Source organism: Lolium rigidum, chromosome 3 (assembly GCF_022539505.1).
Source record: "Lolium rigidum isolate FL_2022 chromosome 3, APGP_CSIRO_Lrig_0.1, whole genome shotgun sequence".
NCBI lineage: Eukaryota > Viridiplantae > Streptophyta > Magnoliopsida > Poales > Poaceae > Lolium > Lolium rigidum.
This window is the reverse complement of record NC_061510.1, coordinates 65,158,124-65,168,657: the sequence shown is the minus strand read 5'-3', so window position 1 is coordinate 65,168,657 and position 10,534 is coordinate 65,158,124. Positions and strand designations below refer to the sequence as shown.

Below are 10,534 nucleotides of genomic sequence, written 5' to 3'. Positions count from 1 at the left end.
CAAAAAAACCAATCGCGATCAGTTTGTCTTCCGTGTTCCCGATCGAGGTCCTATGGACGAAGGTTCGTTCTTTGCTCATGTTAAGACTCGCGCCTGCGTGGCCGTGCGGCGTGCCCGACAGACTGCCCGACCGGCCGACCCCTCCGATCCTTCATCCTTGCCGGCGTTCAGGCTGACTCCTCATCCGCGTCCCCCTTCCGAGTCCTCACTTTGCCGATCAGCAGCGGATGCCGATCAGGTTTGTTTAGTGTTTACCTTATTACCTAATACTACCAGGCCGGCAGGCCATAAATTTCATGCGTGATGCAGTGATGCGCTGCCTGTAGGATCACTGATGCGCTAATGCGCTGCTACCTTGTCAAGTAGTCTACAATTACGCATGATGCCTTATTTTGTTAATTCATTAATTAGTTAAACATGACAGATGATGAGAAGAACAAAGTGTCAAACCGATGCTGAAAAGAAGAAGAAAAGAAAGAGATTAGATGCAGTAACTCAGTCTCAAAAGGGTGCACTAAATTTGTCATGAATCTACTATGACACAAAAAAAAACTTAGTGGATTGACGATAATAGCACTTGGGAATGATATCTTGAAGAAGATTAATTACAAAGAGATGATTGAAGATTTTATTTTAAGAAATACCAGGCGGCTGATGCTTTTCTGTATATCGAACATGATGTTCGTTTATTAGTTTAGGGTTATATTTTCATTTTAGAATGAATACTTGATATGTTTGAGCATTGAACCAAATAGTGCATGTTAATTAAACTTATATAGTTAAGTGAAGTACGGTTTCATTTTACTAGTTATTAAGTTTCAAAAAAATTTGGCCCCATTTTGTAAGTCGCACCAGAGCCCCCATTTCCTGGAGACGGGGCTGGGCGAAGGCAACTAGCAACTGGATAGGAGAGATGGCCACGCCTCCAAGGAAATGGAAAACGTCCCAAGGTAAGCCAAAAATCCGGATCTCATCATCATCGACGTAAACTAATCTACTAGATGTATGTGGACGATCTATCTATCTGCATCGCGACATGTGGTTCTGCAGCCTACGGTGTGCACCTCCGGAAGATTTCGCCCATTATATAATGAGCAAATTAAGTATTTCAATACTAAAATCTTAGCCAGGAGCAGGATAGGTGTGACACGAGCGTTAGACATGTCGCAGCTCGCGTCGTATGCGGCGGATGGGATATGTTGGGTCGCGCCCACCCTAGTTGGGACTCATCACCTTTGCATCACACTTTGCGAGCATGCTCTACGCCATGCATATTGCCTTTGCATTGCTTGTTCAACCAAAAAATAGGAGAAAAAAGGTGGAAGGATAAAGGAGAGGCCTCCGTCTCTTCTGGTGTCTTTTATAGCAAAAAAGTGAGGTGAACGCCCAGTTGATCCGTAATGGGGAATGCAAGTCGCCTGGCTACCTGTCCTGATGTAACCGGAAACTGGACTGGTGATGGCTGTACAGTGTAGTACGTCTGCATAATATTTAGCTCACGGCCGCGTGCAACGGCATTTTCCTCTCTCTCGATCGTCTTCTTCTGGCGCAAACAATACGAATAAGTTTGGTGTCTGTGGACCAGCAGCTAGCAGCTGGACGGGAGAATGGGAGATCTGGTCAGAGCCAGAGCAGGACTGCGCGCGGGCACGAGCCATGCCCGTGGGGTCACGCTGCAGACACGGGCGTTGCAGGCGTGGCATTCCGTTTCCCCGGCGCCGCAGAGGCTGCTCGCTGGGCCCAGCCGCGCATACTGCTTGCCACGGTGTCCACGGCCTCGTTCGGCTGCCTAGTAAGCAAAACAGTAATGCTGCACATACATAAAATTGTTACAGAATTTTTTTACGGACATCAGCTAGCAACGTACGATAGCAGAACGTGCCCCGTGATTCAAGGGGTGAATCAAAGCTCAGCCAACCAATTGATTGCACGTCAGTCCGTAGAAACTTTTGTAAGCCAAACTGTCCGTAGATGTAGGATTATTGTAAGCAAAACCTGGCTGCCAGTACGTAGGATACATAGGGTCTGTTTGGTTCCTAGTCATACTTTGCTAAGCCAAAGTTTGACAATTTGGCATGTGTTTGGTTCTTGCCACACTTTAGAGCTGCCACATTTCACTAATCATATGACCCACTTGTCATAGAGTGAATTTTTTGCCAACTTTTGCCACACTTTGTGCTTCCAAAATCCTAGCCACAAAAGTGTGGCTAGGAACCAAACAGACCCATAATCAGTGCTAGCTCAGCCAGAAGTAAGCTGCGCATCGTGCCAGGTCGAGTGGAGTGGCAGAGGAATTGCAGTGTGATCAGGGCCCAAGTAGCCACGCCTGGATGGGTAACGTGACGGGAGCTAGCTAGTGCGCTACCGGATCGCCGCGTACGCAGCCAGCCACATATACATTTCGACCGAGCATGCTGATCGTGCGTGAGAGCAGGCATCTTCGCCCTCACTCTTCGTTGCGTACGCCATACCACGCCAGAAAGTGCAGAGGGGCCAACGGAAAAGGAGAGGCCTCCGTCTCTTTGCTTGTCTTTACAGCAAAAGTGATCTATATCCTCTCTCCCGAGTGCTGGCTTACTGACGATTGCAATTAGGGGCTGCAAGTTGCATGCCTACTGCGCATGATGATGTAACGGAGAATGATTTGGTCACTCACACGCAGCTATCGCATGAATTTTCATAACCTGGCTACAGAACAATAAGGCGTATAACTTTTCTCCTCAAGTCAATCCATCTACCAAGCTTATAGAAAAGGCTGATGAGAACTACGACACTATATGGATACGGTCATGAACTAATGATGCATCTAATGACACTGATTTCTTTGAGGTTAAAATGACACTGATAACTGATTTGGCATGGTAGATGTTGAATTTTTTTTTCTAAAAACTTTGTCCTACTTTAAAGAATAAGTTGTTTGTTTTAATAGTCTATCTTCTGTAACATGAAACAAGATTTTTAAAAAAAAAAAACTTGAGGTGATAGCAATGTAAAGACAAAATAATTTTGTATATAAAAATATCAAAATCATTATAAAAGCATCAGTAGGTAATCAAGTGGTAAATACATTTCATTGTTATCCACATTTTTTTCTACAATTTCTTATGTCTACAGTAATTATTCTTGTTTATATTACATTCTGTATCTATCAGTTTTTACTTTTCCAAGAATTTAAATTTATCAACGTGGATTTTATGAAATTATATTCAACTTACTTTATTGATTAGGTTGCCAAGTCTTTGAAACCAGTGACACTTTTCAAAATTGTTCTATGTGGCGTCGAAAATCAAATATGTTCACTTTAGAATTGAGCGACCAGGCTTGTCTAATATTGATGTGGATCAAAAATTGACTCAGACATTCGAGGACTAACATTTGAAGTCTCCCAAATCCATTTGTATGCTATGCTAGATACAAAGAGATCATTACAAACTTATGAACCAAAATGCCATATTTTCATCTAGAGTTTACCTGCACAAAAGAGAACTAACATTCGCACATTTAGTTTTAATAGTTGCAATATTTTTTAAAATAATACACAAACATGCACAATAACCGCTAGACACAAGAAGAAGACAATTCTCCTAGAAAATTTACGAATCCAAGACATAGAAAAACTACAAGAAGGTCAATGTGATCTTTGCGCACACCAAAAATAGGCATGTCACCAAACTCTAGTGCCACCTAGATGCCCACCGCAGGAGATGTTCAACCTCTACCATCCTCGATCTAGGTAAGTACAATCACTAGAGATGCTTTCGGAGCCAAGTTTCTGGTCCATTGCAAGCAGGGATGCACATGTTGGTGGCACATACATAGAAAGAACTCATGATGTTAGAAACATATTTTTTTCTTACTGTATTCCAGGGCACAAGCCAAAGTGGAATGGCTATGTTTTTGAGAGAGATGGAAGTGCAATGCTCAGCATGAAACAACACACTCTTTTTTCACACCACAGAAAAACCTAAGAATAGTAAATCGAGATAATGTTACTAGCATCCACACAGCGACAATTTGTGATTAATTGCTCAATGAATTCAAGTCTGATGGATGTAATCAGACAGAAATTAAATTCGGTTCCTCGATGCGTATGTTCCCTCTACCAAAAAAAATATTTCGAAATGTCAAAAAATTTGGATATTTCTTTTTTACATGTACATCTTCATAATGTATGTGCATTCGCTAAGTTTCACGAAAAACTAATATTTTTTATGATCTATGTAAAAAGGAGAAACTTTATCTTGTGAAAAGCATTATTTTTAGCACCGAATTTTATCTTTTTTACACACGTTACATGATAAGTCGATTTTTTATGAAACGACTTTATAAGCGCGTAGCACGTGAAGATGTACGTACAAATTTTTTATTTCAATTTTATAAAATTTAAAATATATATAATATGCATTTTTCAAATATAGAAAGCATATGCACCCATGTTCCAAAGCACCGCTCCCGTAATCAGATCAATAAACAAGTCTGTTCTAAAGAATAGGAGAGATCAGTTGGTAACGAAGTCAGATAACTTCGCTATGGCATTCTTTATACTCCCTCCGATCCTAAATAAGTGTCTGAAGCAGTCATTATGCAAAAACAACCTCGAGTTTGTTATTGAATCGGCCCGCACTCCATGTCTTTGTCTCTGGTCTCGTCAGACTCGTCAGCGCACCTGCCCCCCGCATCCACCGCGACAAAAAAGGAACAAAATTTCCAAGGAACACATCTAGGAGGATGAGAGCAGCATCACCGCACACCGCTCAGCTGTAAGTGGGGGAGTTGGCCGGCCGTAGTGGAAGGTAGTCGTTGCCGTCATCAGGAGGTTGGGGATGTCGCCGGCCGCCGCAGCTCGGGGAGGTGCTCGCGAAGGTCGCTGGCAGCAGCAGCTCCATTAAGGCGACCACCATCTCCTCCTTGTCTTACCGTGGCCCTCCTTTTCCAGCGATGGCTGCTGCAGCTGCCTGGGTTGTCGGCCACGGCTGAGGATCGAGGCAGGGAGAGAGGCGGGGGGCACAGGGAAGCCCAGATCGACGGGAGGCTCCATGGCGGCGGTTGGGGATTTGACCTGCGGCTGGACAGGAGCTCCCAGCTCCAGACGTCGAGTACCAGCGCCGGGCGGGGCGGAGGTTCTTGATGTCGGCCTCCAGATCGAGGGAGCGAACGGTGTGGAGCAGATTGAGGGAGAGATCGAGGGAGAGATAGATCGGGACGCCGGCCTCCAGATTGCGATGTGCACGGGCGAGAAGGGGAAGCACCGTGGAGTACAGGCGTCCCGATCGATCGCTAGATGAGGAATCGCAATGTGTTTCATTCTGTGAATTTGGAAGGGCTTAACTGTAAAATGTGATTTGTATTAGCGTCCCGACATTTTTTTAGGATCGGAGGGAGTATTTGTTTTGTTTTGCGTAGGGACTTTGTTAACCGCATCATGACTTTAGAGAGTTCCATTACTCAACGTGATCTCTCAAAGCATAAAAAATAGAATCAGTGTCCTCCACGACGTCCTCGACAATGGTGATTCGTACTCTCGGCTCTCCACGACGTCGATCAGGCTATTCGGTTAATTTTCTCTGGCATACTGGTGGTGGTACTCTTGCCGATGTTGATTGATTACTTCAATGGTTGCGCTTGCAACCGTTGCGGCTCAAATTAAAACAATGAGAGAACCTTCATTTGTATTTTCAGGTCTATGGTTTGGTATTTGTTTTTAGGTGCCTTCTCAGACCTACAAGATTGTGTCATGGAAGAAAGAAGAATTTGAAGATCACAATGATCTACTTGCTTCTTTTATACTTTATTTTGTATTTGTTGGAGTCACCGTGTACTATTTATACTATAAATATATGTGGTATTGATTGTTAAAAAAAACATTTTTTTTCACGCCACATAAAAACCTAAGAGTAGTAAATCGAGATAATGTTACTAGCATCCACACAGGGACAGTTTGTGATTATAATTGCTCAATGAATTTAAGTCTGATGGATGTAATCAGATCAATAAACAGGTCTGTTCTAAAGAAAAGAAGAGATCAGTCGGTAACGAAGTCAGACAACTTTGATATTCATTCTTTATTTCTTTTGTTTTGCGTAGGGACTTTGTTAACCGCATCATGATTCATGACTTCGAGAGTTCGATTACTCAACGTGATCTCTCAAAGCATAAAAAATAGAATCGTGCGTCCACTTTCCGCTGTCAATTCTGCCACGCACAAACATGATGTTTATCATCATGTTAAAATCGCAAAAGAAAAGACAAACAAATAAAAATATGAGACGTGGTCGATGCGGTTTCAATCCATGCCGATTCTTCTTGATTTTTCAGAAGATGTAAAATGCACGAAATTCTTTTGATTTTTTGTTCGATGCGAGATGTGTACAAAAACCATTAATGGCGGATTAAGAAATCGAACCATAAATCGGATAGTGGAGGAACAAAGCAACTCACTCGCCCACCCCACTCCTCCACGCGCGCACGCATCCTCCCGTCCCGTCCCATGGCGTCCCGCGACCTCGCCGAGAGCCTCCTCCCGGGCGCCGGCCCCTCCACCTCCCACTCCGACGAGTACGACGAGCGCGCGTACGACTCGGACGACAAAGTCTCCATCTTTGTCTCCGACGACGAGGCCGCCGACGACGACGGCTCCGGCGCGCGCCCGGCCTTCTCGTGGCGGAAGCTATGGCGCTTCACGGGGCCCGGCTTCCTCATGTGCATCGCGTTCCTGGATCCGGGGAACCTGGAGGGGGACCTGCAGGCGGGCGCCGCCGCCGGGTACCAGCTCCTCTGGCTGCTGCTGTGGGCGACCGTCATGGGCGCGCTCGTGCAGCTCCTCTCCGCGCGCCTCGGGGTCGTCACCGGGAAGCACCTCGCCGAGCTCTGCCGGGAGGAGTACCCTACCTGGGCCACCCGCGCGCTCTGGGTAATGACGGAGCTGGCGCTCGTCGGCGCAGACATTCAGGAGGTCATTGGCAGCGCGATTGCCATCAAGATCCTCTCCGGCGGCATCGTGCCGCTCTGGGGCGGAGTCGTCATCACCGCGTTCGACTGGTGAGTCGCTTCGTGCTCCTGCTAGGAACAATCGGTTCCAATTTTGTTCTCTTCCTCATCTTGGTAACCAACTCGAAACTTCAGGAGACAGATTTGGGTGGTAGTTGGTTAAATTCGCGAATATAAGTTAGTTAAGGGGTTCCTTTCCCGTACAGAATGACAAACAACATGCTGTTACTTTCTCGTGATTGGTAAATTTGGACATTCGGTTTGCTCTTCGCTGCTCTTGTTCTTTTCTGGTTTTGAATTCAGAGCCATGATATATTTTCTCAAAGTTGGGGGTTGGACTCGAATGGATGGCACCTTTCTTCGCATAAATTGATTTAGCTTTGATCACTGCCTCCCTTGGATTCGGTTGGTTCCGTCATATTTTTGTTTGGTCACGGTGCAGTCTGCATCCATCTGGTGTGATGTGCTTATAGAGAATCGATTCCGGGTGGGGCTGTTCTCTTTGTTTGCTTCCTGTTGTTGGTTTGCTTGCTGAAAAGTTTCACACGTTTGGGGCATCATCTGGGTGCTTAAAATTGGCGCAAGAGAACAAAACAGGCAAACATTAAGCTGGAGATAAAACTACTGATATGAGAATTTTGGTGTTCTAGTAGGGCTCTTGGCGCTGCTTGCGAATTAAATGAAGTTGCGGTACCAACTGTTGGTGTTGTTTGCACACTTTGGTTGATATTTTTCTTAGACTTGGTTTGTTCTGTCAGTTTGTCGATATCATCAGTTCACCATGTTTTGAGGTCCAGTTGTGTCTTTACTCTCTCAATTTGATATCTTGTGTGTGTCAGAAAAACACTGTCAACTGACCAATAAGCTGCTGATATGAGTCTGGCAGTGTTCTGAGGGGGCTCTTGGCGCTGCTTGCGAATTAAATGAGGTTGCCCTGTCAACTGTTTGGTGTTGTCCTCACACTTTCGTTGATCTTTTTTTCTTTATATTAGTTTTGTCGATATCATCAAGTCAGCATGTTTGGATGCCCAACTGTGGCTTAATGCTATTAGTTTTTATATCTTGTGGGTCAGACAATACTGCATGTTTATTGGTCACTGATTTGTGGATACGATCTCATTATAGATTAAAATATGGGCTTATTTTTGTCTATTATCCGTACACTTATACCAACTGCTTCTCTGTTAGCCCTCTTCATTTTTGGATTAACAATGGTTACACGGTTAGGGCTGCTTGGATGATGTGATTGATGACACTGGAAGGAATGAAACCGATCGAATTATTATTTCAAAGAGTCATGCCAAAAAGATTAGGATTCTCCTTCTCCGTTTATCTTCTATTGAGCTATCCAATCTTGTCTGATTTTGACTTCAGATTTGTTTATGTAGCATCAATTGCCTCTTTCCTCATATAGTTAAGAACCTTTTCAGCAAAACTGATAAATATATATTTGGCTCATATGACATGTTCTTGATGCCAGCTTCATCTTTCTATTCCTGGAGAACTATGGTGTGAGAAAACTGGAAGCATTTTTTGCTGTCTTGATTGCAACCATGGGTATATCATTTGCGATTATGTTTGGTGAAACGAAGCCTGATGGGAAGGAGCTTCTGATTGGTAATTCTCAGTTTGATATGTTGGCAGATGCTTTTGTTTATTAATGCACTTTTGAGAAATTGAAGAGTTTAATTGGTCCTTTTTATATTCAGGTTTGGTGGTTCCAAAGCTGAGCTCAAATACCATCAAGCAGGCGGTAGGAATTGTGGGGTGCATTATCATGCCCCATAATGTTTTCTTGCACTCAGCACTGGTGCAGTCCAGGAAGATTGACACAAAAAAGAAATCCCGTGTTCAAGAAGCAGTTTACTATTACAACATTGAGTCGATTATCGCTCTCATCGTCTCTTTCTTCATTAACATATGTGTTACAACAGTTTTTGCTAAAGGATTTTATGGGACTGAACAAGCTAAGAACATAGGTCTTGAGAATGCTGGCCAGTACTTACAGGACAAATACGGATCTGCGCTGTTTCCTGTCCTCTATATCTGGGCTATTGGGTTGTTAGCGTCTGGACAGAGTAGCACCATCACTGGCACATATGCAGGCCAATTTGTCATGGGAGGTTTCCTTAATCTTCGATTGAAGAAGTGGTTACGAGCAATGATCACACGAAGCTTTGCCATTATCCCAACTATGATCGTGGCTGTATTTTTTGATACTGAAGATCCTACCATGGACGTTCTGAATGAGTCACTCAATGTACTTCAGTCCATACAGATTCCATTTGCACTGATTCCTCTCATCACCCTTGTTTCGAGTGAGCAGCTCATGGGGTCATTTGTGATTGGTCCTATCACCAAAGTAAGTTTTTCTTTGATTCTCTGGTTGTCATAGAACTCATAGCATCATGTTAGCAGTGAACTTTACTAGTTTTATCATGTTTTACATTTGACGTATGAATTCTCGGTCGTGTCACCACATAAGATTATAGTTACTGAGCAAAGAGTCCTTATTTCAGACCCTGAGTTGAATTAGGTGCCTACAGCTACATAGTCAACTTTCAACTTTGGCGGATTCTCAACAACTTTTATACTCACTTAGTACCCAGATGAGAAAAAAAAATCTGAAGATATATGTTTTTGGATAGGTGGGGGAGGATAGACAATACCACAACTTTGCAGAAATAGTAACACTCTTGATCCCTGGTTTTGCTATACTAACTTGTTTTGTGCTCTTCTTTAGGTGATTAGTTGGATCGTCACGATATTTTTGATGCTCATCAACGGATACCTTGTATTGTCCTTCTATACCGACGAAGTCCGGGGCACATTTGTTCGCTCAAGCTTGTCGGTTGTGCTGGCTGTTTACCTTGCATTCGTCGTCTATCTTATCGTGAGAAACACCACCCTGTATTCTCGCCTTCGCTCATCAGTCTCGAAGAGCTCATGAGAGCCTTCGAGACTGCCATGTTCATTCATCAAGATGAACTGAAGCGGATAATACTGGAAGAAAGCTGCTCCCTAGTGTACACCTTGTACGGCTATTTGTATTAGCTCCAGGGGAGAAGTCTATATTGTATATCATTGCTGTTGTATAATTGTATTTCTGGATTAGCAGTTTTCCCCTTTAGGATTGGGCTTAAACTAAACAGCACCAACATTCATGTATTTGGGGTGGTAATACAGTAGATGGTTTAGTCTGTCTCTTTGCATTTTCTGGAGAATGATCAAAGGCGAATGCTATGCTATCATTCCTATTTGCTGGATTTAAAAAGATAAAATGAAGTAAATGTATGTAGATAACACATCTTTTAATTTCGCGCCTGAATTGTACATGTGTGGTCAAATTATGAAGAAAAAGGGTTGGAAACCATCAAGTATCTTTTGTGTGAGTGGTTCTAAAACATTGTACTCGTAACTTTTTAATAAAAGGCCGTAGCCGGGGTTTTAATCCCCTTTTTTTTTTAAAGTATCTTTTGCGTGATTGTACCAGTCCATGTCTTGCTGCAAGATTCAAGGAAATCACGCCAACAGTATGTACAAAAAA

General features: G+C 43.5%; 1 protein-coding gene across 1 annotated transcript; it reads left to right on the top strand.

Annotated features, from left to right (window-relative positions):
• Positions 1-6,472: 6,472 nt before the first annotated feature.
• LOC124701720 (metal transporter Nramp2) lies at positions 6,473-10,187 on the top strand. Its single transcript, XM_047233813.1, has 4 exons — positions 6,473-7,038; positions 8,468-8,604; positions 8,697-9,349; positions 9,731-10,187. The coding sequence occupies exons 1-4, from the start codon at positions 6,488-6,490 to the stop codon at positions 9,935-9,937; spliced, it is 1,548 nt and encodes a 515-aa protein (XP_047089769.1). The 5' UTR covers positions 6,473-6,487; the 3' UTR covers positions 9,938-10,187.
• The last annotated feature ends 347 nt before the right edge of the window (positions 10,188-10,534 follow it).